The 20,950-nt window shown below is 40.6% G+C and overlaps 1 protein-coding gene across 2 annotated transcripts in view; it reads left to right on the top strand.

Annotated features, from left to right (window-relative positions):
* Nucleotides 1-426: 426 nt before the first annotated feature.
* The window catches only part of PBX1 (PBX homeobox 1), a 271,030-nt gene continuing 250,506 nt past the window's right edge, over nt 427-20,950 (top strand). The window contains exons 1-2 of one of the 2 annotated variants that reach the window (XM_012802710.2): nt 427-1,082; nt 4,370-4,443. In XM_012802710.2, coding sequence (XP_012658164.1) covers nt 892-1,082; nt 4,370-4,443 — 265 coding nt within the window. In that variant the 5' untranslated portion in view covers nt 427-891. The remainder of the gene's footprint in view (nt 1,083-4,369; nt 4,444-20,950) is intronic. The other variant, XM_003785751.3, reaches the window with a different exon arrangement.

The following is a 20,950-nucleotide window of genomic DNA, read 5'->3' as shown; positions in this document are numbered from 1 at the left end:
GGAGGAGGCGCAGTGAGGAAAGTAGGGGGAGGAGGGGCCCGTCTTTTCTCTGATGGCCAATCAGGGAAGGGGGGCGTGGCTGCTCGCGCCCTCCTCCCTCCTTCTCTCGCCCGCCTCCCGGCTTCCCCGCCCCCTCCCTCTTCCCTTTGCCCCCTCCCCTCTCCTCCTTCTCGTCCTCCTCCTCCTTCTCCTCCTCCTCCTCTCAGGCTGTGGTTTTTCTGTATATGTTTCTGGAGTCCTGAGCCTGAGCTAAACAAAAGCAGGAGGCTGACGGGGCTGCTGGAGTTTGCAGAGACACGGAGGAGGAGAGAGCCCGTGCTTTGCCTGTCGCCGCGGCTGGGGGAGATCTGGCTTTTGCAACTGCCCACCCCCTTTGAGATCACTCTGGCCCGGAGTGGGGGTGGGGGGCAGCGGGGGGTGGGGGGGAAAGTTTGCCTTGCAATCCCCCTGCCTTCCTCTCCTTTCTCCCGATCAATGCATATTTGCAAAAGGATTAAGCCACAGATTTAAGCGCCGGGAGCCCATTTCTGCCTTGCAAAGGAGATCGGACTGAAAAACCAAAAGCCAGCTCTGATTTCTTTTCGCCAAGTGGGAAGGTGGTTTATTTTTCTTGCTTTTTGGAGTCAACACCCTTCCCCACCAGACCTTATCCCCACCCTCACCCCGCAACCCCTTCACGCCCCCTCCCCCTCCCCTCTCCCCATCCTCCCACCATCCTCTAAAGAGGCAAAGGGATTTTTTTTTTCTTTTGGTCTTCTTTTTTTCCCCCTTCCCTGTTTATCCTGAAAAGGATTTGAAGACAAGCTTGAAGGATAAAAAGCCTTGGTGCTTCCCAGGAGCCGAGCCGAGGAGCAGAAGAGGAAGAGCCGGGGGCTGCCGTAGCCTTTGGAGATGGACGAGCAGCCCAGGCTGATGCATTCCCATGCTGGGGTCGGGATGGCTGGACACCCCGGCCTGTCCCAGCACTTACAGGATGGGGCCGGAGGGACCGAGGGGGAGGGCGGGAGGAAGCAGGACATTGGAGACATTTTACAGCAAATTATGACCATCACAGACCAGAGTTTGGATGAGGCGCAGGCCAGGTGAGATGGAGGCTTTTCTTTTCCTTTCTTGGGGTTTTTTGTTTTTCTCCCTCTCGCTGGGGGAAACAATGGGAACCGAATCACCACACCGCTTTCTTTTTAAATGTTATTTCTTTTCCCATTTTGACAAGCAACTACATGGCGGAGGAGTTAGATTTGCAGGAGTGTTGTTATCGAAAGTGTAATCGCCCATGCCGTGATGTGGCTGTGTGCATATTGTGTATGTGTGTGAATATAGAGGTATTCATATATATCCACACAAACACAGGCACGCCGAAAATACTGCCAACTGATCCAAAAGCGGTCCTTGGCACTTTTTACTGCTTTAAAAAAGTAGAAGAGAGAACAGAATTGTCAAGTTTTGAACAGCATTCCATGCCTTCTTGTTGAGGGACTCCGTAACGTTCCAAAATAAAATGTCCCGAGAACACTTCATTTGCAAATTTAGTTGACTTAGCCCCTAAGTTGGATTTTCTTTTTAGACTTACCCGTCCAAAATTAATATTTATCTTCTCCCCTTCCCTTCCTCTCCCAAACGAAACACAACAACAAGAAAGCAGGCTATTTCTTTGTCAGTAGTTACAAGCTGTCCAGAAAATATTTTGCATTCGCTTAATTCTGCTGTTTTAAAAAAGTTAATGGAAAGAAAGATAAGATAATTTTTCTTATAGGCATATTTGTTAGTTTCAAGGGACTCAGATGTTTAGTTTAACTTTATTGTCTCCTAATTTGAATCGGTTTTCAAACCCTTCGTGACAGTCAGCTAGGTATGGTCCTTTAAAAAGGGATGAAGGGACAAAAATCAAGCAAGCTCTTTCCCCCCATACTTCTTTCAAGAGCACTTAGAAATGAAAGTATGTGAGAATTTTGTGTATCTCAATACTATGGGACATGAAACTCTTCCTTAAGGAAACATAATAAACTGTATAGCTCCTCAACTTAATCCATTGCCATGCATATAGTTCTGTGCTCTGGGGTTGTACAGCAAATTCTCTTTCAAAATAAAACACAGACCAAGTGACAACCCACTAACAGCTTGCCTAAGGCTGAACTCCAAGGGAAGATTTTAAAAAACTCTAATGACTACATATGTCTATACAATTACCCAGCTTTGTTAAGTCTTGGAAGTAGCTTTTAATTTGTTTTTATCTTTTTTTTTCCCCTTTGGAAATCTTTTAAACTTACACATCCATTCCTGTACCTCAAATGACTTAGTTGTATGGAGAAGATATTGTGATACATAGTTTTGTGTAAGGGACATAAGAATTGGAGTTGGAAAAATGAGAGGAAGCCGCTAAAAGCATGGATGTTATGAATTACACTCAATTTTAGCTGCGAGCACATGCAACATGTAAACTCACAAGTACTAAGGTTTATGGGTGTTTGAAAACTTGGAAATGTTCAAAGACTCGAACTCTTCCATTTTTTTTTTTAAATAGGAGAAAAATTTTAAAAATTAACTGGTGCTCCTCTCACATTTTATTATCTGAAGAAAAGCTAATAGGTATGATAAGGGTAAGATTTTCCACTGGCAGTTTTTTTTTTTTTTTTTTGTATTGGAACCGATTTCTCCATTACATTGTTCAAGAAAAATACACTCAGACATAGCAATAAACTGGTTTAATAATAAGTTTGTGAAGTGGAAGGGCCCAGTAAGAATAGATACTCACTGCTTGATTCATATTTAGTCCCCTCTTTTTGTGAAACTGAGGGCAACCTTGGCTTGGCAAGTGACCCCTTTTAATGGCCTAGATGCTAAGAGAAATCAGATAGAATTTTAGGATGGAGAAATTTTCAATTCTTCTGTAGCTTCATTTGTGCACCATGGAAATGCAATATTTTTATAAAGCTGCGTGAGAATTTTTGTTTGTTTTTGGGGCTATGTATAAGAATACAGTTAATGAAAATAATTTTCAAAGACCAAGGAAAGGTCTTTAATACATTGAAGTATGTTAAGTATTTTCTATCTTTTTTTCTCTCCCACCCCACATGAAAACTGGCTAAATCATTGCTAAGCTTTCTTTTGCTTAAACAATGTACTCTACTTAGCAGATATTGTGTCCTTTATCCTTGTTCCTGGGCACACCAGTCATAATGTATACTTACTATTTATAAAGTAAAGCATTAGTATTTTAAATATAGTGCCTGTGTTCATTTTAATGGTCCTGAATTTTGGGTTTCTTACTCTCCTGCTGTACAGTATATAGGACACGATTCTCATCTCTGTTCTTCATGAGGATGTGTGTCTGTTTTTTAACTTTCAAAGGGATTAAAAAGAATTGCTTGTGTTTTAAGCGCCAGAACTTTCCATTTATCTTTACACATTAATTTTAGTTAAACAGAATTCCCTTAACTAATAGCTGATAGGATCTGCATTTTGTTTCTAAAACAAGTATCATCCTGTGAAGTGATTCCATAATAAAATAGAAGGAAAGGTATTGTTTTGTTTCTCAAGTGCATTCTGAATACAAACACATACGCGCGCGCTAGCAAGCACACACACACACAAACACACGCACACACAAGAACCAGGTAAATCACTAATCTAAGAGGCAAAATTGTATTTATTTTTTCCCCAATGGGTGCAAGGTCCTAATTGTAAATAATTGAATTTCAACACCTGCAAATAAGCAGTGTGTGCACAAGAGGCATAATGTGAACACAGAGAAATGAATTTATTCCCCATATGGGTATGTTTGCCCCCTGGCAATGCATTTCCATACTCTTTAACTTGGGGACTGAAATTTTATAAATTGACAGTTCTACTCAGAAGACCTTTCAAGCATCTTGTGTTTATGAGAATACAGGGGCATCTGCAGAATGAATTCGAACACATGGATGAATTAAATTTGAAAACACACAGACCGAGAGGCAGACAGTTCCTAGGCTGTGGTTGTTACATAGATTACACAAAACTGTTAACCTGTGCCTTTGCACTTATGCTATATTCATTGTCCTGGGTAGAATTATTGGTTTAAGAATTCCACTTTGATTAAACTTCTTTAAAAACAAAAACAAAACAAGAAAAGCCTCTCCCTCAATGGGCATAATTTAGGCTAGTTCTGTTCTGTAGTTAAGTCCCTACTGTCTCCCTGCTAATTAGCATTATTTCTTTTTCTGTGGTGGGACTCTGTGTATTAAGTCATAAAAACAATTGAAGCATGCCACAGAGTTATGCTTGGTATATAATTTTGGCTAAATGTTCAGCTTTTTCCCCTCTGTGCAGTATCAGCAGTTTGATCTGGAGCGTCCATCTAAGCTATCACGTTGTTGTTTCTTTCTTGCAGAAAACATGCTTTAAACTGCCACAGAATGAAGCCTGCCTTGTTTAATGTGTTGTGTGAAATCAAAGAAAAAACAGGTAGGAAAGCGATTCTAACATTTTAGCATTTTCTTGGGCCAGTGGAATCACTTTAGCAGCAATCATGAAGCTGTTACTGAAATATTAAAATTTCAGAATGAAAATACTATCAAGATTGACCGCACAATTCCAGCAGGAAGTCCTAGTGCTGCTTTCTTTAAAAGAAAGCGTCAAGTTTCTTTGACAGTTATTATCAAGCATTGCTGGTGCATTTTCCTTAACTCTGTTGCCAGCTGTTTTGAAATTCAGGCTCAAATGTATGTTCTGAAGGAAAATGTATGGAATGGTGTATCTTTAGGAGAAAAAATATGAAAGTAAAAGTTCATTTCCTGAAGGAATATATTTTGGCCCATATATAAAGGCCTAATTTTTTTGGAATTAGGCAGGGATGGGGATCCTAAACTGTTCAAAGTTTCCTTTCCTTTTTTTTTTTTTTCTTGTAATTAAAAAAAGCAGCAAACGGAAGGTTCTCAACTGAGTGTTGTCAAATGCCTTGTGGAAAGCGCTATACAGCATGAGGTTATCGGCATTTGAGTGGCCTGTGTGATTTTATAGCAGGGAGAATTGTTGGGTTTAGGAGAGTACAATGCCATGAGATCACTCACTCTGTTGTTTTTCTACTTTCTAGACCTCATATCATGGACTAACACACTTATAACACATCCCAGGAGGGCATTTAAATTTTAAAGCAACAATTAAAAAATAGCAGTCATCAATCAGAGGTGTTCTTAAACAACAGATGCTCTGGGAAGGACATTTAGCAAGATCCTCTTGTTTGTTTATTTTAATCCTTAATTTTCCAAAGTGGGTAAATCTCTCCCTTGTAAGAAGAAAGATTTGAGAAGGCAATCTGAAACCAAGGCATAAAGACGAGGGACAGGGGGTGGTTATATAAAGCGGGAGCTTCTGCTGGGCTCTGACTTCCTCGCTCGCTTTAAAGCAGTGCAAAGTACCTGACATCCTCTTTATTTATTTATTTTTTACAACAAGGAGTGTAACAGTCAATAATTCATATCTAAACCATATAAGCAAGGGCATGACATGAATGAAAGTGACAATAAATATGATTGCATGCCCAGTTGATATACATTGATAGTTACACATAAAAAAGTGGGGGGTTGGGGGAAGAGGGCACGCAGGGTGGCTTTCTTTTTTTGAGAGCTCTCTGTGTTTGTCTTTTCAAAAATAAGTAGTTTCAAGATGTGACTGTTGATTGAAAATGTAATTGCGTGGGTCTTGAAATGCATATAAAATTAGAAAGCAGCTCCTTGGTGGAATATTATTTGTGTTGAGCCTAACATCCTAGACAAAGCACCTGAGAAGTGATGTTCAGACCTTGAAGTCTTCCAGGTCGCCTTGCCAAAGCTCAACCTGATTGCAGAGCTGTTAATTGCATTATTTTAGCTGTGAGACACCCTTGAAGAGATTTATGGATTGCGTGTATAAATATCAAAAGAGCTTTTTTCCCAGTTTGTCACACTTTTCAGGGTTTTTATTTTCCATTCACCAGAGAAGGAAGCTGAGGTGTGCATATAGGTATTTTTTCCCCCGTCTCTCTTTTTTTTTCTTTGATCTCTGATGCTTATTTACTTTGAATATTTGGCTCATTGAAATGTGTTTCTAATGGACTAGGAGTTCTTGCTGATGTTGGTTCATGAAATGTAGGATCAAAATATAAAAGCCTGTGTGATAACCCCAACTAAAAAGAGGCTATTTTGAAAGACACTATGAGATTTTTATTGAAAGCAAGGCTGAGCATGCACTTAAATGTACAGCATGGCCAATGTGTTTAATTCTACTCTCCTAATTAAAACCTACTGAGGCAGTAGATCAAAGTGGGTGAGGGTGAATAGGGATCCGGTTCAGATGTGGGTTAAAGAGTTGGTTCCTTGTTCATATTGGCGAAAGTGCGGTGATAGGAAGCAGTTGCATTGGTCAAAACAACACTCTAAAGGTGCGATTTATGGTTGGATTTCATAGTTTGTTTTTTAAATTTTATGTCAACGCATTTTAATGTTTGGAGGGTTTTAAATTTTTTAAATATCTAAATTAAGTTTTTTATTGTCTTAAATAAAATATTTTAAAAAATAGTTCATCAGATAACATAAATAGAAAGTGAATAATCATTGCCCTGTGCGTTGGCAGGAAACACACACACACACATACACACACACAGAGTTTAGATAGAGAGGGTATCCTTGGGGGAAAGGAGAAAAAAAAAGTCCTGTTTTTCTCTTATTCTTCAGCTTGTGAGTTGGGAGGATGGAGGGGAAGGAAGAAACCTCTCCTGGAATGTTAAATGTTGTGTTAAAGGTAGGAGTCAGCTGTGGTGTGTTGAAAAGAACCTTCTGATGCTAAAGCACGATCACTTTGTTGCTCAGGATCTGCGGGACCCTCATCCCCTGAGCCGGCTTATCTCCCATGCAGTTGATGTGTGGGAGAAACAAGGTGCCTGTGAAGTTGCAGGAGTTTGTTTTTGTACTTTTCCCTCTTGATACAGAGCTAATGAAAAGATCACTTGAATGATCAGTTCACATACATATTCTTCACTGCCTGTGGACTTCTCCATTGTTACTTCCCAGCCTGCTTGCATTCAGTGAGTGTGTGTGACCTTCCATTTGAAGCACTATAGAGGTGCCCTGATTTAGGCTGGGCTTTGTTTGTATTCTAACATGAAGTTCACACACTTGGCTCACCTAGGCAGAGCTCTTGAGAGACGCCTGGTCATTGCCTTCATTTGTTGCCTTTTTGGGGGTTTTGCTAAGATTTGTAGTGGGAAGACTTATAAGTAAGTAAATAGAAAAACTAGCTAAGATGTTTTACCAGTCCTTTGGAACTTTCAACACACACACTCACAAAGTAGGCAGCACTGTCTAAATTACAGTTGATTGATGGGTATTTAAGTCAGAAATTACTGTGGGGATATTAAAAAAAAATAATAATCCATGTCTTCTTGCTTGAGAGTGTAGGTTAAGTTTTTATTTTGATACCTTTTTGCTTTTTAGAAATAAAAGCTAAGGAAAAAGAATGCCCGCAAAATGGTGGGGTGACAAATCTCAAACAGCATCAGGAAAAACCCTGTGAAGTCCTACAGTCATGCATATTTCAGATATGGCTTTTATCTGCTTCCTCATTCTGGGACTATAGAGATTTAATTAATGTTTTGGACCGTTTGATATCACATTTTCTTTTGGATTTTATGAACCTTGTTTGTCTTCTGACATATTAGCACGAGCTTTACATACATGCATATGTGGTAGTACTGGCATTGGTAGGATGGGAGCAAGGAGAAGAAAATTCAGGCGCAAAGCATTTCTTTAAAATCCTTGAATGTATTTTTAAACATTTCTCTCTTTTTTTAACTTTTGTGTCAAAATCATGCAGGTTTAAAAATTAGGAAAGCACACAAAAAAACATTGGATGCCGTTTACTAAGGGGAATATTTATAGATAGCAATGAATAGCTGCAATTGTTAGGAATAGTTTTCAATTTTAGAACATAATAGCTATATATGGCACTTTCAGCCAGTTTTCCTCTATGCATTGTCTGCACTGAAGTTAACTCAAATCAGATCATTGGAGGAGGTAAAAAAAATTTATTTTTCGCTTCCTTAATACCCTTTTGTTCTCTCTCTTTCCTTTGCTGTGTTCAATTAACACCCCCATCACAGAGCTGTAGTGTGTGTGTGTGTGTGTGTGTTTTAAGTCTACTACTGTATTTCACTTTTGACACCCTCCCTTATTATTCTCGCCTGCCACTTCTTTTTAATACAGCAATTATATTACAGGACTTCTGCTTCTCTCCCCTCTCCTTTAAAGCATCAGAGGATAATCTGTGTGTCTGTGTATGTGTGTGTCTTTGCCTATATGGAGGGGGCACTAGGGAAGGAAGCTGTATGACTGCAGGGAAGTAATTCTGATGTTAAGCCTTGAACAGAACAGGGGTGAAATAACTTCAGACAATTTAGAGCGGCCTCTGATCACATGCCTTTCAGGGGCTGAAATGGCAGGAATGATTTTCGTAGAAGCCCATCCACAGCAGGCAAATGCAAAAACTTTTTCTTGCTGATGAGAAAATTTAAGGATTGGTCCTTCCTGCTTTGTTTTGTTTTGTTTTTCCAGTAAAAGAGGCTGAGGAGGGAAAAGGGGGTCAGATGAAGGGACGTTACGCGTCTCTTTCACCTGATCCTACCTTTCTGGTACACCAGTGTGTTAAGGCAGAAGTAAGGTGCCAAGATTCTACATTATTTATTCTGATCTGGGTATAAGTTATAGATTTACGATAATACGACTCTAGGGACAAAATAGAAGATGAACTGTGACAAGAAATGTCCCTCCTCTCCTGTCACTTGTGTGTACTCCATTTTTAGTTTACTAATAGAATGAGAAAAATACTGACTTTTGAGACGTGGCAAAGAGCAGGGTAATTATAGCTGTTAGAATGTGATTTTTGGAAATTTGGTTTTGTTTATTCCAACAATGGGGGTATCAGTGAAGACTGGAAACGAGAGAGATTTAGGATGCACTAAGAAGTCTGGTAGTAGACTTGTGGGGTAGGGGAAATGCAAAGAGAAAATTGCGATCTAGGAACTACGGGGTGTGAGTTCCAGGAGGGGAGCAGCAGGCCCTGCTCTGGGCCTAGAGGGGGCATTGCCTTCTTGTGTACTTAGCTCACTGCTGGTTCCAGGCCTTTTCACAGGCTTTCGCTCCTGTGTTCTGTTGACATCATGAACTTTTTATTACTGTTGTTGGCAAAGTTAAAAAAATACCCCCAAACAAGCACACAAACCCAAACCTAGATATTGAACATACTTGAATAGGAAGACATTGTCATTTTTAATTTAAAATATAACCCTGGCTTCTTTTGAGACATAGTTTATATGCATGCCTTAGGAAAGTTTATCCTCATTTTGGTTTCAAACCTCTTCTAAATGGATGCTGTTATATTTGAACCTGGGGAAGTGAATCTAAATATACTTTTATTGCTTCTCAAAAAAAAAAAATATTTCACCGAAAGCACCACATGACAGAAGCAGTTTCCTAGGTCCAGATCCGAAATGCTTCGATTTCCCTATGGCCCTGGGAAGCACCCCTATGCATTGCCATATTAACCTGGGTTAGAGGAATATAATAATTTGGCACCATTGCTCCTTATTTGAGAAGGTGTGGTGAGATTTAAGAAATGTAATAATTTATAAATAAAATAAATAGAGGATTAATGAATTGTCTGCAAGAGTTTGGAGCTCTTTGGGCTCTATAAATAAAAGATGCTGTATTTTCTATAAAAATTAGTTCAGGATTTATACCTTATTTCATTTCACAGGACATCAATGCCTTAACTCTTTCAGGCCAAAGGAACCTTTATATACTGGTCTATAATTAAATGATAGGGTTGTTAGACATTTCTCATGAGGAATATTCTCTGGTTGCATTTTTGCCCTATCTGCATCTCAGAGTTGTCACTTCTCCGTACTTGGCAGAGTGATTCCCAGGAAAAAAAAAAGTGTAGGAATAGACTGTCATAAGATTATAACACCTCTTTCCCATGATGGCAGAATAAGGTCAGTAGTGACTTAACCGGAAGGTCTTCTTACCTCTGACAGCTCTCTTTCAATCTCTAAATTATCAGTGGAAATCAAGACTGCAATGAGTGGAAAATTCATCCTTTTGGGTTTAGTCTGTAGTTTTAACTACATCTTCTACTGAAACTTTTCTCATTAAGTGGGTATTGTGGTGGGTGCCCCACACCCTATGCTAGTTCTGAACTTTCCACTAAGTACTTAATAATGTCACAGACAAATTGTTTACATAATTTTTGGAGAAATTAAAATGTAGCGGTTAAGGACTTGGACTGTCAGGCCAGACTCCCTGGTTTGTATCCCAGATCTGCTACTTACTAGCTGTGTGACCTCATTTAAGTTACAAAACTTCTCTGTGCCTCCTCTTCCTTATCTATACAATGGAGATCATAATGGATTCTATCTTAGAGGGTTGTTGTGAGGATTAAATGAGGTAATACATGTAAATTACAATGCCTGGCATAGAGTAAACAGTCAATAACTGCTAGCTTTTATTATTTCTGGCCTTGTTTTCTTATATGAAAGAGAGAGGCTTACACCAGATGGTCCCTAAAGACTGAGCCAATTCTAAGACTGTGATTTTATGCTGAAAAGAGACAAAAATTGCTGAATTTAAGATTTGCTTGCTTTTGTTTCTCTTGCCATTCCCTTAAATTAAGAATTAGCTATATGGTCAAAAGTCTGGGACTAGGTTGGAAGAAGAGGGGGAGAAAGAAAATGAGTAAAAGCAGAGACAAAGGTTTTTAGTTACCTACAAACTGGACAGTCACTGCCTAGAAAGCTAGAATTGCATTTGTTAGTGACTGTGTTTTCTTAGCATCAGCATTGGAGACATTGTGTAATCACAGTTAAAAATATTTTCTCTCTGAAGACACATAGGCCCATACACTCAATTTGCAAAGGGATAAGTAGCACTAAGTGAGAATTTAGAGCAACCTGACTTTCTCTGCCTTCTTCATATGTTCCTTATTTAGAAAAATGTATCTTTGTCTTTAAGGACAGCCTTGATATGTAATAGATTTATACTTTTCCTGTTTTTTTTTTCTTTTTGAGACAGAGTAGAGTGCCGTGACATTACAGCTCACAGCAACCTGAAACTCTTGCCTCAGCCTCCTGAATAGGTGGGACTACAGGCGTGTGCCATAGTGCCCGGCTTGTTTTCTATTTTTCTATTTGAGATGGGGGTCTCACTCTTGTTCAGGCTGGTTTTGAACACTTGAGCGCAAGCAGTCCACCTGCCTTGGCCTCCCAGAGTGTTAATTATTTTTTACAACTTTCTTGAGGTATAGTTCCAACACTGTGACATTACCCATTTATACTACATGGTTCAGTGGTTTTAGTACATTAGCAGAGTTGTGAGCTCATCACTGAAATCTAATTTTAGAACATTTTCATCAATGTCCCCCCTCCAAAAAAAAACTCAGTACTTATTACCATTCAATCTATATTTCCCCCTTCTGTTAGCCCCTGGTGACGACTAATCTATTTTCTGTCTCTATGGATTTTGACTATTCTGGACATTTCACATAAATAGAATTATACAATATCTGATTTTTTAAAACTTCTGCTTAGCATGTCTTCATGTTTATCTGTGCTGTAGTATATATCAGTATGTCATTCCTTTTTATGGCTAAGTAATATTCCATTGTATGGATATACCACATTTGGCTTATCCATTCATCAATTTATGGATACTTAGGTTGTTTCCACTTTTCGGCTATATTACTATAATGCTATGTATGGATATATGTTTTCATTTCTCTGGATATAGGAGTAAAATTGCTGGCTCATCAGATAACTATGGTTAGATTTTGAGAAACTACTATACTTTTTTACACAGTGGCTGGAGTAGGTGCAGTCTTTTTTTTTTTTTTTTAAATAGCTTTGTTGAGGTCTAATTGATATACAGAAAAGTGCATATATTTAATGTGTACAATTTGGTGACTGCAGTAGGTATACTCTTAAGTCATATAGTGAATGCACTAAGTTTTGTCTTTAATGATCCCAGCATTCAGTTCTTTCAATCTCTTTCTCCATCTAGCAACCTCCCATCTCAATATTTAGGATGATACTGGTTTTTGTCTCCTTTGGTCCATTCTTACTCTAAGAAAAAAATTGATAAATTTATTTGACTTGAGTATGCATGATCAGGATTTATGTGAAACACCCATCAGAACTGTTGGCATAAGAGAAAAATAAGTAAGTTAAAGTTAAAGGAATGAATCTCTAATGGCAAAATTTTGGGTGTCAAGTTCCTGAAGAGGGATACACTTTTGAGAAAGATTAGAGAATTTTCTAAATAGTAATCTAGTATGACTGAGAGAATATGGACTAAGAACACTTTCACAAACCAGTTTGGGTCAGATCCTACCTTGGTGTATAACATTAGTGAGTGATTTCATTAGTTTCAGTTTGCTCATCTATACAGCGAAGACAGTAACACCTACTAGGTAGGGTGGCTTTAAGGACTAAAGACAATAATATAAGGCACACGGTTCCATAAATTTTCTCAATAAATGGCAACTACTGTTATTTTTTTGAAACCATAGAGCAGTAGGTTGGCCACCTGTCTCATCAATTCAGCCTTGTCTGTTGAGGTTGAACTTTCTACTAGCTCTGTCCAGGATTTGTAGAGGCTCACAAACACGATTCCTGAGCCTGCTTTTCTGTTAAGTGATTGTCTATAACTCTTAAGCAAAGCTCAGCAAAAAGCATCTGAAGTCTGTCAGACCCTTTTCCCTAATCCTAGAGTTCTGGGCAGAGTGTCGCTATAAACCAGGCTCTTCACTGAACATAGGTGTAATTTTAAATTTAATGATTTGAATTTTCTAGTAGTACCATTTAAAAAAGTAAAAAATAACAGGTGAAATTAACTTTAATAATACATTTTATTTAACCCAGATATATCTAAAATATTTCAACATATAATCAACATAAAATTAATGAGCTATTTTGCATTTTTTGGGGTGCTAAGGTCTTGAAATTATAAGTTTAAATTTAATGATTTGAATTTTCCAGTAGTCTCATTAAAAAGTAAAAAGAAACAAATAAAATTAATTTTAGGAATGCATTTGAGTTACCCCACATATATCTGAAACATTTCAAACTGTAATCAATATAAAAATTAATGAAATATTTTACATTCTTTTTTCTTTTGTGCTAAAGCTTTGAAATCCACTGTGTATTTTACATTTGCAGGATGGCTTAATTTTGCCTGGCTATTCTTCAAGGGCTCAACAGCTACATGTGGCTAGTATTTACCACATTGGATAGCACAGCCGTAGAATGGTTGTTCTGGCATAAATCTTTGTTTTGTTCCTTTTTTGGCATAGTTTTTACACTCTGAGGAAGACACATGGTTGTTCCCTACTCAAACTTGATCTGATAGTTCTGTAGCAATTGAAATTGGTTCCTGATGGATAGCCACTTTCCAGAGCAAAGCGTATCTGAGGCATCTCTTTCTGGCTGGGAACACTCATGGCACCCTATTGAGGTCACTGATGGGAGCTAGCAAGGGGTGATTCCCTTCTACCTCCTTCTATCTCTTTTTTTTCTTTCTCTCTTTCCATGGCTCTTCATTTTATTCTTTGTTTCTTTTTCCTTAACAAAATCTGAAAGTTCTCTTAAATAGACTGAGTGGGCCGAAGCAGTCACCTTATTTTCTTCAGCTAGAGCACAGTGGAACAAGTACCTAAGACTTCATGGTGCGACAAGAGTTTGCTGGACCCTGCGTTGGGAGCTCTGACGCTTGACACCAGCTGCCTCTACAGTAGCATATTATTTTGAGAACACCATTTAACCTCTTGGTCTCAGGTTTCCATGTCCGTGGAATGGGTGACTAGAGAGTCGCTAGTCTGACCCCACATTCCGTGGTTCAGGAGCCTCAACATGTTCCTTGCCAAGGCTGAGAGGTTCATAGAAGGGAAGGCAGGTGGAATATTTATAAAAGGAAGTTCTTTTTCATTGTTATAGCAGTTCTAGTTTATCCTATGAATCCTTATATCTTTCCTAAACAGTCATGTAAAACAGGTTATGGTGGTGTTATAGCTACCTCTATCAATCAAGTTGGATGGGAGAAGGTAAACTGCAGAGGGAGGAGTAGAATTAGGGAATTAAAAAACTTTTTTTTTTTTTATCATGAAGCATTCAGGATCACATTTATAAGGCCAGTTGGAGGCCAGGCCCAATTTAATATACCTTGTTGACATTGTGACTGAATGCAAATATTGTTTCCGTACTAATTGTGGCTATTAGATTATAATCTAGATAGGTCTTTTGGAATATACAAAGATTTATGGTTGCAGGATTGGAAGCACAGTATACCTTTTTGAGTTCAGATGGTAGAGCCCAGGAAGTTAGGGAAGGGGTTTGGAATGGCTAAGAGTTACTAGTTCACCGTTTGTCTCAGCTGAGTTACTGAAATAATTTCTGTTCCTCACTTAAGTGTCAGTGGGTCTTCTGGAAACTTAAAGTGAGAAGAGTTACTTAGTTACTTAGTTAATTAATTTATTTTTTAGACAGAGCCAGACTCTGTTGCCCCTGGGTAGAGTGCCATGGTGTCGTTATAGCTCACAGCAACCTCAAACTCTTGGGCTTAAGAGATCCAAGTGAGGATATTTAGAAAGATGTTACAGTTTTCCTAAGACAGTGTGGGCAGTAAGTGTGAGAGAAAAGTTTATATACATTATTTGACTTGCTTTGAGACAGGCTGAATCTGCCAGGAGGTCAAAGGAATAAATTTACCTAGTGGCCTGTGTGGGTAGGGTGAAGGGAGCGAAAGAGAAAGTAGTCAGTGGTTTTTACCTGAGGGCTTTAGGTGATTTGAAATTTCAAGTGCTGTCGCTGTAAGAGCTTGCTCCTTTTAATTACCATTGTTAATAGAATCGAAACTTTGCATTTATCCTTAACAAAGAAAGACTCTCAGAGACTCTAATGATGAGTGGGGCCTACTTCCACCCTGAAAGGCACTCTTTGGATCTGAGGGTGTAGGTGTTAATTCCTTTCTACTAAATTTGCATGCAAAGGCTCCGAGGCCGTGCCCCCTGCTTACATTAACAAATATTTAAAAACAAAGAGCAGGCCACACTTTCCTTTGAGCAGCTTCCTTGCTAGGGTGCGCATATGCCTAAGTTCCTTGGTGAGTGAGGGTGGGTCGTGAGTCTGAAGGCCTAAGAAGTAACCGCAGCGTGTGAGGAATACATTAAAGTCGTTTCGTCCTGAGGCCCAGGAAGGGGGAAAAGAGAAAAGAAAACCATCACCACTACCACCCTCAACAGAGAACCCCCAAGAGATGAGACAGCATGTTGGCCCAGGCCAGGCAGAAAAGAGAAATTTAAGTCCTGTGCAAGGGGTTTAAGGAGATGGATCACAAAATAAAACTTTTGGAACTAATACAAACAGTGGAGAAGCCGAGTGGGAAGCAACATGGCCTTAGGCAAAGCTGAGAGGTCCCTTGCAGACAGGATAATGATGGCTGGGACCGGGCCTTGGTAACTCCTGAGTCTTGCTGCAAAAGCCTGCCTGCATCATTACCCTGTCAGACGCGGGGTCTACGGGAGGCCGGTCACCCCTTCCCAAATCGGTCGACTTAACCGCGGGGCTGATGCGCGGCAAAGGGCACGCTCAGGAGCGTCTGGCCGCTGTCTGGCCGCCAGCTCCGCGCCGCGCGGCGCCGCACCGGGGCCTCCTCTGCGCCCCGCGCGAGGCTCCCGGACAGCGCGGCCCCAGGAACGGCCCGGCACCGGATCCTCTTGGTCACTCGTCTCCATTCGCCCGCGCGCGGACAACCGGGTCAAGTGTCTCCGGAGAGGGGCTTGGTGGTGTCTTCATCATTTATTTCCCATTCCCTCGCCAGGGAGGCAGTGGTCTGCGCGGCGTCCTGCCCCTGGCTGCGGCCCGGGTTTGCTTACCTCTCTCCGCACCTCCTCCATCTCGGCCGACCTCACAGGTTTTTCTCAAAGGGTAGTAAAGAGAGGACCGATAACCCTCCCGGGAGCCATAGCTCCTTTATTTAACACCTCTCCGTAGGGGCTGAGAGTCTCACCATCCGAGCCTCTGGGGCAAGGGGGTGCGTGCGCGATGCCTCCAGAGAGCCGGGCCCAGGGCTGCTCCCCGCAGGGGCTGTTCCTTGGGGCCACTGGAGCCCCGTTTTCAGTGTGCTCAGAGCCCATGCTGTGCAGGCATCGATTTCGGTGTGCACAGAGCCCATGCTGTGCGGACCACGCTGCTGGTGGTTTTGCAAGCCGAAGTGAAATTCAGAAGGCCGCGTGTGAGCACGTGGGTGAGTGTGTGTGTGTTTGTGTGTGCGCGGGCGCGCTCACATGCACGCATGCCAATTTGCAGCTCCTTTCTTAGTTAGCCCGGTGTTGTTTCAGCTATATTCAGTAAATATTCCAGTTTGTTGCCTTATGGTAATAATATAATCTGGAGTAACTGCAGAAACGTTCCCGTCTTCTCTATCTTTCAGCCCTTACGAGGGAGCCCGTCATCTTCCCCTGGGAGATTTTTAACCCAAAGAACCTTGATGTACTTTAAACAGCCCTGACATTTGTTTTCGTTAAGCATGGTCTGATTTCTTTAATACGAGAAGAAGGTTGGGGGCCTTCAAACATACCTAGTTTCTTCTATGGCGGCTTGTCTTGTCTCGCAGGAATGGCTAAAGGGGCCTCAAGCTGCCTTATTTTTTCAGTCTTCAAAAAACAGAGAATTGATTTTAGTGGTTTGCCTCTCTTTTCCCCCTGCCGGCAGAGTTGCCTCCCCTCCCCCACCCAGCCCGCCGGAGCCGAGGCAGGAAGAGGCTGTCATCGTGCACATGCCTAAGCCATATTACTTTATTTTTCTTCTTAGAAAGTTACACTGGGAAAGATGTTCTTGATGTGTGATTATTTTTCTTCAATGGATTTTTGTGCTGTCCTGTTACTGTTCTGTTACAGCCTCACAGGACAACCACTGGGCCCACACCTTCCAGAAATTTTCTACTGAATGAATGTGGGAGAGCTAGAAATCGGGAAGGTTGGATTCCCTTATTTCTTCGAAAATGTGTGAATTAATTCGCTCTATAAATTTCCACCAGCCCAGCCTCGGGTTCATCAGCTGGAGAATCAGGGCCGTTATTAGTTTCACAGGATGAGTTTCTCATTCTTAGTAACTCTTGGGGAGAGAGTGAAAGGGTTATTGGGTAGGTTGAGAGTTCACATGTTACTTCTGTTACTGAGGTTGTAGCTTAAATAGAAGAGTAGCAATAATCATACCAGCAGTGGTGGTAATAAAAATGGAAATAATTGCTCCCTCCACTCTCCTACTTATTTATTCAGATACCCCACTTTCTTATTTATTTATTCTCCTGACTCCTCCCCTTCTGGAGTGGGATGTTTTGGTAACTTCTTAGTGGCCTCAGGCAGGTGCCAAGGAGACAAGCACCTCCCTAGTGGCTTCCATTTGGGCATAAGTATGCAAAGATTAAGGTTGCCTTGACAAGAGCCCACGGCATGTATCCTCACCTATAATGTTACCTCCTGAATGTTTCCCTTTATGAAGTGGAGGTTATTGGAACCTTAATGGTTTTTAAGTAAGTTTCACCAAGTATTTTTGAATAGCATTTGTTCTGGAGATGTTTGGGAGAACTGTTAATTCTCCCCAAGTTGAATAGTGAAAAAGTTAAAAATGAATCCCTGTCCTGGTTGAGTTTATTTTTTTCATTTTAGAAACACCAGTTAAACATTTTTTATTTGAGACCATCTGGAGGGCATGATGAGACTGAAGAATCTGTATTCTATTTTGGTCTATTCATTGCTTTAGCAAATATTTATGAAACTTCTCCTATGTATGGAGTGTTATGAAAGAGACTGAGGAATATGAATGTGTGTGAGTTGTGGCCCTTACCATTGTGGAGGTGTTAATCCACCCAATAAGGGGCTCAACTCATGGTCACCATCACTGAATCACAGCCAGCTGCCTCATTCCGAAAGCCCCTGCGCCCATGACAGGACTGTGTTTCTTAGAGCCAGATCTGTAAAGGTCATTCTGAACGAAGTTCATTGCCACCCTGGGTGAAGCATGCCTTCTTTGAGTCCAAGAGTTCTCCTTTTGTTGTTATTGTTTGTTTTTAACTTAGGTAGCCTGAGACCTGTTTTTGGTTTGTTTGAGTCTTTGTATCTTTGGCCTTCTTGCCTGGCCTTCAGCCTCGTAACCCCTTCATTTCCTTGTCTGCCTTCTTCTTCTTACTCTTTTGTTTCTCTCTTGCTTTTCACTGGAGCCTACTCAGCCCCGCCAGCCCCCAAATTGCTACCCCGCCAGCCCCCAAATTGCTATTTGCCAAACTTGTGACCTGAGACCACTTGGCATTTCCCTGGGACGGCTGAAATTTACCACCCGCTGAATAGGCATGCTGTGACATTTGCTCACCTGGGCAGCTTAAGCTACATGGTTTGCTTCTGCCTTGGAGGAGTGCTGAGAGGAAGTGTGAAATTTACCTCTGTGCTCCAGGGTTCTTGCTAGCAGGGAGACAAACAAAACCATGCTTTCTAGAACCCAGAATTAATTTTTATCATGGTGCAGGTATATAGTTATATATAGGCATACATACATTTATTATGTATTTAATAAGTACATGTAGACAATTTGCGCATCGTCTGCCCTCTCTCTCTTTTTTTTTCTTTAAACACATTAAATTTCTGTGGTTACCTTCACCTTTCACACTCATGCCCTCCCTTTCCATAGCTACCCTCTTTCTACTTCCTCCTCCTTCCTGCTGGTAGAAGACATGGAGTCAACTTAATGCTCTTTGAGGCTTTTTGCCATTAGTCTGCCTGTCTCCTTAAGGTTTATGATACTCAGGGTGAAGGCTTTCTTATTGTGGCCTTCCCAGCCCTTCTGCTGGTAAAGAAATAGCTATGTGTCTCTTTGAATCAAATTGGTCTAGGAGCTTGTTCAGTCTAGTTACTGGGACAGGACAGCCCTGGAGGCTTCTCTGGCTCTTGGAACGCACAGACACACAGTCTGTCCGTCCTGGCTGTCAACTGAAGAAGGGAAACAGGCAGGGTATATGGTTAAGCTGTTACTTTATACTTGTGTCCTCCAAGTGATTGGAAGAGAAGCTGTGGACCCCAGGCTGTCAGGTGAGTAGTGGTGGGTCATCCTGGCTGAACAGGCTGAACAGAAAATGCCAGCAGAAGTGATGTCTCACATTTTGCTGTGGTTCCCAGAATTCTTCTGTCCACATATAATAATAGTGCATATTAAAAAAAAAAAAGGCACTTACCAGATAGAGGGATACTCTTGCTACTATAATTTTTAAGATGAGTGAACAACACAGGTTAAGGAGTCTCCCTAAAGTCATACAACTAATGAGAGGGAACAGATTTTATTTAGTAAGTTTTACTAAATATAGATTTTTTTTTAAACGAAAATATTCATTCCCATCAAGTGACAGCCCTTCAAGTTGTGATTCTTCCAAGAAAATTAAGTAAAATACTACTCAGTTGTCTAAATAACAAGTTGTTTATGTCTACTTATTTCTGGTCCTGTTTCTCAGGTACAGAAACTTAATTTTCCCTTGTCTATGGAAAGCTAAAAAACAAAAGAAGATACTTCTAAAACTCATCCTGGGCTTATTTCCTGATTTCTATTAGGCCTAAGTGTGTTTTCTTTTTAGGAACTATCTGATTTATTTTTATTTTTTTAGGCACATAGTGTGACTTTCACAGGGGGTCTAAAACTTGACCACCCACACCTATCTGGCAGCCCCCAACATTTTTGGCACCAGTGGTCATGGAAGACAATTTCCCATGGGTGAGGTGGGAGTGGGCATTAGATTCTCAGAAGCAGCACACAACCTCGATCCCTCACATGTGCAGTTTACAGTAGTATTCGTGCTCCTGGGAGGACCAGATGCCCCCGCTGATGTGACAGGTGACATAGCCCAGGTGATGATACCAGTGATGGGGAGCAGCTATAAATACAGATGAAACTTTGTGCCGTGAACCTTCTGTTGCGTGGTCTGACTTCTAACGGGCCGTGGACGATAGCAGTCTGTGGCCTAGGGTTGGGGATCACAGGTCTGTGGCATCTTTTCCGGTTGCCTCCCAGAAGCTCAGCACTTTGACAGGAACATAAAGGGTGAAGTGTGGCCTACCCTGTCCTTGCACACCCCTCCTGAGCCTGCCATCCTTCTCTTCTACCACCTCCCTGTGAGTTCAAATGGTACAGATGGATGCTTCATTGTGGAGACCCAAAAGTTTCATCTCTCCTGTTACAGAGCTGCTGTGGTCATCCACAGGGACATCCAGCAGCACCTCTTTTTGATAAGTGGGTGTTATCAGTTTTGAGGGGGGAACATCATAAGGAGTGGTGATGGCCGAGAGAGCAGCCTGATGTGCAGAATCTAGGTGGAGGGGAAGTTATAGTGATGATATCACTTGCAGGACCTAATACCTCCCTGTCATCCCAGGCATTGGAAATGAAAAAAAAAAAAAGAATTCAGAAAATTTAAATGTATTGTTTAGAAAACAGTATTATTAATAATATTAATAGTGACCTTATTATTAACGTATTTTATTAAGAAGATCTTAGTCAAGAAATTTTACAAAAGAAAAAGGAAATTAATTCATTGGTTCACCTTTAATTGTATTGTCCTAGCATAATATCTATTTTTAGTTGTTTGCCCTGTGTTTGATCTCTTTTCTTCCTGCTAGTTTCCTTATGGTTGTATGAATTTTCCATTTCATGGAGATGATTATGTACTCGGGGATAAAATTCTCTTTTATTTATTACCAGAACTTGTTATGTATCATATTTATTTACTTATTGCTCTTCTCATTTCAAAAAGGAATTCTAAGCAGCTTACCAAAGGGTGTGAATGATAACAGAAAGATTTATTAAATAAATGAGGAAATTAGAAGAAAAATTTCAGGTAGAGTGATGAATTAAAAT

The sequence above is a fragment of the Otolemur garnettii genome, unplaced genomic scaffold, assembly GCF_000181295.1.
Source record: "Otolemur garnettii isolate 467f Iridium unplaced genomic scaffold, OtoGar3 scaffold00016, whole genome shotgun sequence".
NCBI classification, from domain to species: Eukaryota; Metazoa; Chordata; class Mammalia; order Primates; family Galagidae; genus Otolemur; species Otolemur garnettii.
The sequence above is the reverse complement of the archived record's forward strand: the minus strand, read 5'-3'. Positions and strand labels throughout refer to the sequence as shown.